This window comes from Eulemur rufifrons, chromosome 15 (genome assembly GCF_041146395.1).
Source record: "Eulemur rufifrons isolate Redbay chromosome 15, OSU_ERuf_1, whole genome shotgun sequence".
Classification (NCBI taxonomy): domain Eukaryota; kingdom Metazoa; phylum Chordata; class Mammalia; order Primates; family Lemuridae; genus Eulemur; species Eulemur rufifrons.
Window position 1 is genome coordinate 101,540,857 of NC_090997.1, and position 6,557 is coordinate 101,547,413.

A 6,557-nucleotide genomic window follows, 5' to 3' on the forward strand; every position below is an offset into this window, starting at 1 on the left:
CCCTGCAGTTAACTTTCTAAAAGGCAAATCTAACCATGTCACCTCCTTCTAGTCAAAACCCTGAGTTAAGCTCAAAAATGCCTGAGAAAGGCCTACAAGGCATGGCCTGACTTGTCTTCCTCTCTAGCCACACTGGTCTTCATGTGGAACTCTAAACTCATACCACTCCCTCCCACCACAGGGCCTTTGTACAAGTTGTCCCCGCTGCCTGGTGAGTTCATGTTCTCAGTGTGCCTTCCTGACTGCACCCAACACCCACGAATCGTCACGTACACTCAGGCCTCCCGTTCCCCTCTTCAGGGACACTTGCTGGAGCTGCAGTTCTACACTTACTCTGTGGTTACAGTCCAAACCGGACCGTAAATTCAAAATAGGGACTGTTTCTGTGTCTACAATTTGGTAGCCTCAAAACCTTGCATAGTAAAACTCAGGAAACGTATACTGAATTAATAGATGAACATATAGATTCACTGTGCCTTACAGTGATTAAGGCAAATCACTAATTCTAGTCAGTACTTCTCACTGCCACGTGGCAAAATCTTAGCTCCCTAATTCACCATCTGCCCATCACAAAGGAGAAAGGGTGGAAATAAAATGTATTCAGTAAATTCTGCCCCTGTTAAAATATTTAGTGAAAAAGGCTATGTATTCCCAAAGAGGCAAGGTAATCTCAGAAATCACCTTAAAATTTTAGCACAGGTAGAACACTTTGAACACATTTTCAGAGTTTTCCTAATGAAAGGTAAATCTACTTTTACATTAGAGACTCCTATAACAACACTTTAGAAATGAACAGGTAAGGCATCTGTTGGTGCCACTGAAAGGCAGTTCAACTCTTTAAGATCTGGGCCTTAAACACAACACCCTTTTCCCTCCTAAGCTTGACTGCACCGGTTTTCCTTTCCAATTCCCCATGCCTCCTTTCTAGCTCAATGAACAAAGCAAGTGTAGGAGGGAGAAAGGAAGGAAAAAGGAGCTCTAGTCACCCTAACATGAAGGGGTGGGCACAGGGGCTGCTTCCGGAACCAGCAACCTGAACACCAACCCCTATACCTCTGCCCAAATGAGGGGGACCCACAGGCCAAACAGCACACTATGTCTGTTGAACAGAGAAGAGGCACCCTCTGGAACCCTACATCATTCTCCTTGGAAGTCTGTCAGTCACACGTGAATGGAGCCCCAAAGCAGCTGTGGGAAAAGCAAAACCAGACAACAGATCACAGCTGCTCCTCTGCCTGGAGTGCGGGGCTGACCAGATCCCCACACAGCCTGAGTAAGATTCAGCTGAAATGTTACTTCTCAACAGTTTGTCCGTCCCCCCTTCAGATGGTTTTCCTCTTAACTGTGTCACACATTACCAAGGCTCTTTCCCTCTCTGAAGGCACTCTTAGCAAGTTTTCTAGCTCCCATTTCAGCGTTGGCCTGTGTCTTCATTCAGGTCCCAGACACTAACCTTCCAGAGGACAAAAGATCTGTCTCACCCTCCGTACAGGTCACCTGCTTGCTGAACGAATGAACACTCAATCTTTTTAATAAGTAGTGCTCTGAGAAATAGTATTAGGAGAAAACACAGCAAATGAATATTATGTCATTTTTACTGTTTTATGAATAAGGTCATCCACTGACTCAGTTTAGACAATCAATCAAAAATATTTTGCCTGCTGAATTCAAGGGTTACCAGCAGCAATGGATCAGGTGGAAGCCCAACTATTCCAATGTATCCATCCTTTTTAGTGTGTTTGCCCCTTAATCCTGTTGTTAAACATTCAATCCCAGAGAAGCAACCTAACATTCTTAGCTTGGGTTTGAATAATTAGAATCAATAGCCCTTTGTTAAAAGGACACATCCATAGAGCTGTTCGTGGAGGCTTCATTTTAACATTTACTGAGGCAGCAAAAAACCCTCAAGCCAAAACAAAGCTAACCAACTATATTCTCTACAACAGCCTTAGAAACACCATATCCAAATATGTACAAGCTCTAAGCTTTTCTCAGTGATCTGTGGGATGGCCCTAATATAATCCACACAAAGAAAGGATTAGTGTCTTTATTTTATCTCTAAGACCATCCTTCCCCAAAGCGGGGCAGGTAGGAATTTCCCATGGCAGACAGTTATGACTCACCTAAAAGGAGACCTCTCAAAAAAGTTTGAAAACTGTAACCGTAGATATTATACAAAACTTAGTCCTTCAAAAAGTTACTCTAGCTCTAATATATGAGGTGATGGCTATGATCCTTCGTTAGCAGTTTAACAACTATCTTACCATACAGTATGGGAAATTAGACTGTCACAAAACCACAAATATCATTATGATTCCACCTCTATTAGGTACCTAAACTAAAGCAGTCAACTTCCTAGATGTAGAAAGTAGAAAGGTGATTGCCAAGGACTGAGGGGAGGGGCAACTGGGGAGTTAGTGTTTAAGGGTACAGAGTTTCAGTTTGGGATGATGACGTTCTGGAGACAATGGTGGTAGCACATCAATGTGACTGTACTTAATGCCACTGAACTGTACATCTAAAAACGGTTAAGATGATAAATTGTATATTAGGTATATTTTACCACAATAAAAAAGAAAAAATAAATTATTATGAAAAATAAGAAAAGTATCGACTGGCTTACTTTTTTCTGAGTGCTATCTTAACAGCTGAGCTCTGCACCTTTTCTTTTAGTGAAATAAAGAAAACCACACCAGGAACAGTAATCCCTTGACCAATCCTTTGCATACCACTGTATTGAGCCCAGGGTAAGGGGCTGTATTTAGGTCAGTTTCATACCACAGGCACTATAAAGCCTGGACGTCAGGTGTAACTTTTAAGTTTGAAATTTAAAGGATTTGTGTTACTTAGGCAAAAACCATATTGGCTTCTGAATCTATTACCATATTAATAGTCATTTCTTTAACACAATAGTAAAGACCTCTAATTGAAGAACTTCTTTTAGAGAACATAGAAAAAAGCACACAGGCCTTCACACAACAAGCAACTTATTTGAAAAACCAGAAATAAATTCCCTATATATCTTCAATGCAATTTTTAATGAATACTGATATTTTGTCTATTGTGATTCAAAACTCAATTAAAAAATGTTAATCCCTCTCCCAGGTGTCTACTCGCCAATGTTAAAGCAGGTAGAATATATACAATTTTCTAAGAAATGCCAGTCACGAAGAACCTGCCTTGTTCTTACAACTCCCCAGGCCTGGCCAGCAATCAACACAATCAGATTCCAGGCGGCAAGGGCGCAGGCACAGCAGCCTTTTAACCAGGTGACCGGGAGAGAGCTCTAGGAGTCTCCTTATCAAAGCCCTCGGGCTGCCTTCACGTGCAATTCAAGTCCACTGGTAACTCTCGAGATAGAAATCCTGCTACAACAACCAGCACATTTCCTAGTTAACTGGGATGGCTTCACCAGCCTGGTGGAAAACGACCGTAACGAAGCTGAAAGGCAGCTTCACAAAGCCAAGGTCTCCTCTTCCGAACGCCCCTCAAATCGCCACAGGGGATGTGGGCTGCCTCTGGTTTTCCACACTGGAAGGAACTCTGAGAGCTGGTGTACGTGGTCGGAAGCCACCCGAGTCTCCCTGCGATCTGGACTTTTTAAGAAACTTCCAAGTTGCATTAGCATACACTTTTAAAACAGAGGGTGTAAAAAAAAAAAAAAAAAAAAAAAAACGGGCCTCTAGTTTTTAGGAAAGAACATAACTACTGGGGAGGGGGCTCACAAAGAAGACAGTGGAGAGAAAAGCACCAAAATCTCATTTTCTTAGCGTTCCGCAAAAGGGTGGACAAGTGACAAAGAAGAGCGACGATGCTATTCCAGTGTTCCCAGCCGTTTAGAAAGCGCTGCTCCACACCTCGCGCAGGTAACTCCCCGGGAAATACAGCCAGACGCACCCGACCCGGCCCAGAAACCGGGCCACTTACTGGTTTCGGCATCTTCGGTTCCTGATGGTTTCCTCAGTTCTCCGGAAACACGACTCTCCAGCAGCAGCCGAGACGGTTCTCCCCACCTGCAGGCAGAGCGGAGGCTTGGAGCGCGGCGCAGCCCTCGGCGCCCGCCCCGCGCCCGCTTAGGAACCCGCCCGCCCGGGCTGAGTCACCGCCCCGCCCGCCGCGCGGCCCGAGGGGAGGGGGCGCGGGCGGGGCTGGGGCGAGACGGGGCGCGGGGCTGGGGAGAGGCTCCCGGCGGGGCCCGGGGCCGGAGCCCGCTGAGGCACTTCTCGGGGCTGCCCGGAAGCCCACGAGGGGCTGAGACAGAGCAAGTTTCACTTTGTGTAGCAACCGTTGCCCCAGGGCTGAAACCGCAACCGTCGAACCTTTGAGAAACACTTTTTAAAAATTGTAACCGCCCGGACCCGCCGAGGGACGGCGCGGAGCCAGAGCGCGTCCACGCACCTGGGCTCGGCTTTTACTTGAGGAGGGGACCCGGGGCCAGAGTGGGAAGAGGAAGGTCGCGCGACGGCCGCGCGGGCAGGTTCAGCTCCACCTGCCCAGCGCGTCGGCCCGGCTGGGACCCCGAGCCCGGTCCCCGCCAGGCTGCCCCTCCGCCCGGCCCGCCCCGCCCCGCAGTCGAGGAGCCCCGGCCTCCGGCCCCGCGGAGCGCGAGGCGCGAACCCGCCCGGCCCGGCCCCTCCGCCCGCCGACCCCGGCCGCGCGCCCCGCTCACCCGCGACGCCTGCAGTGCCCGGTGCGCTCCCCGCTGTCTGAGCGTCTGACCCGCGCGCCGCGGCCCGAGCTCCCGAGAGGCCCTGGTGGGGCGGGGTCCCTGGCCACGCCCCTCTCGCCCCGCCCCCGGCCCGCCCGCCCGACCTGCGAGGTGCGCCCGGGCCAAGATGGCAGCAGCCCGCCTTGGTCTCTGCGATCGCTCCATCTTGAAGACCTGGCCCTCCCGGTCGCTTGTCCCCTTGCCCTTGGAGGACTTTACGGAATCGGGTTCTCCTCCTGAGCCCAGTGTAAAGTGCGAGGTTGTTTGTTCCACGCTGGATTGAGGGAAATAAAGGAAATGCAAATCTAAAGGGGCAGGCGGCCGGCCGCGGGGGAATCGCTGGGCCTTTGAAGTGGGGCTGCCTCGGTTGTCCTGGGCACCCCCGAGGCCCGGCTCTGAGAACGCCGCGCTGGGGCTGCAGGACCTGGCAGCGGAGCCCCGACGCACGTGTCGGGCCCGCCCAACCCCCTACTTCCTCTGAGAGACGCCCCATTGCCCCGTTGCCATGTGCTCTGGCTAAGGGGCTGCTTTGTGGCCTCTTTGGATTTGACTAGCAAAAAGCTTCACGGGAGCCTTCTCTGAAATTCTAGGTGGTCCCCCCCGCGCCCCCGCCTCCCCCGCTAATAGTTCTCAGGAGCAATTTTAAAAACACACAAAACATATAGTGTACTTTGGTGGTCAGTAGAATTTTTTTCGCGGTGATGATTGAGAGCGGTCGCTCTAGAGCAGTGGTTCTCAAAGTCCCAGGTGAGCAGTATCAGCATTACTTAGGAAGCTGCAGAAGTGGAATTAGGTGCTGCTGCAGTCTAGGGATTCAGAAATTCTAGGGCTAGGTGCAACAGTCAGTGTATCAACACGCTCTCCAGGTGATTGAGATGTTGGCTAAAGATTGAGACCAGAGCTCCTGAATTCCTTTCTTGGGTTTACCACTAACTCCGTGTGTGAGCTAGGCGAGTTGATTGTATCCTTTGTGATTTAGTTTTCGCAACTATAAAATGGCATAATTATGGCACCTGTTTCATAGGGTTGTGATGAGAATTACATGAGTTGATGCACGTAAAATGCCTAGAACGGTAAACCTGGCACGTAGTAAGCACTCAAATCTATCCTGGTAGAAAGAGTAACCAGTGACTTTGGGCAAAGTTCCAAACTCTCCAAGACTCAGTTTCCTAGTTTGTAGAATGGATATGCTAGTAGCACCTCCTACGTAAACTTGTAAAGGTTAGATGAGATCATGCATGCAAAGTGCTTAGCAGAGCCTGGGCTCATAGTAATGCCTAAACCTGTCATAGGAGCAAACTGCTGCTTGGGCAACACTGTAACCTTCTCCTAGGTGCGGATCCAGGGCATTTGCAGAGGTCAGGGTGAGGAGGGAGGCCTTTTTTGAGATTTTGACCTCTATTCGGGCAAGTCTGTTAACCTCTGAAAGACTGAATTCCTTTTTTATTAAAATGAAGATATAATGGTAACTTCAGTAGAAAGGAAACTATGAAAGATATTTAAGTAACCTACAATGATAACGTTTCAGACTGGACACAGTAATTCCTTAATACACCCTACCTCCACTGTCTTATCACTGCCTAGAACCTTGTTAACCAGTTTTGGTTCCTGACTCTGATAGGAATATACCTCTAATCCAATTTTTATCATGCTCACTTTAAAGTATATTGTCTTCTAAATTGGATGTTTGAAATAGCAAAGGCCTAAGACCTTCTAGAGCGTTTCTGAACTTTGCCCTTCAGGGGAATGCTGCAAAATGAAACAGCATTTCACCTATGGTGGGATGGTAAAAATGAAAAGATGACAGATTTTAGAAGCATACAGAGCTAAGTCTGAATTCTGGTTTCAG

General features: G+C 48.6%; 1 protein-coding gene across 1 annotated transcript in view; it reads right to left on the reverse strand.

The window, feature by feature from the left end:
* The window catches only part of EZR (ezrin), a 52,920-nt gene extending 48,189 nt beyond the window's left edge, over positions 1–4,731 (reverse strand). The window contains exons 1-2 of the mRNA XM_069487903.1: positions 4,670–4,731; positions 3,928–4,013 (exon numbers count right to left, since the gene is read on the reverse strand). Of these exons, the coding sequence (XP_069344004.1) occupies positions 3,928–3,939 (12 nt within the window). The 5' untranslated portion in view covers positions 3,940–4,013; positions 4,670–4,731. The remainder of the gene's footprint in view (positions 1–3,927; positions 4,014–4,669) is intronic.
* Between the last annotated feature and the right edge of the window lie 1,826 nt (positions 4,732–6,557).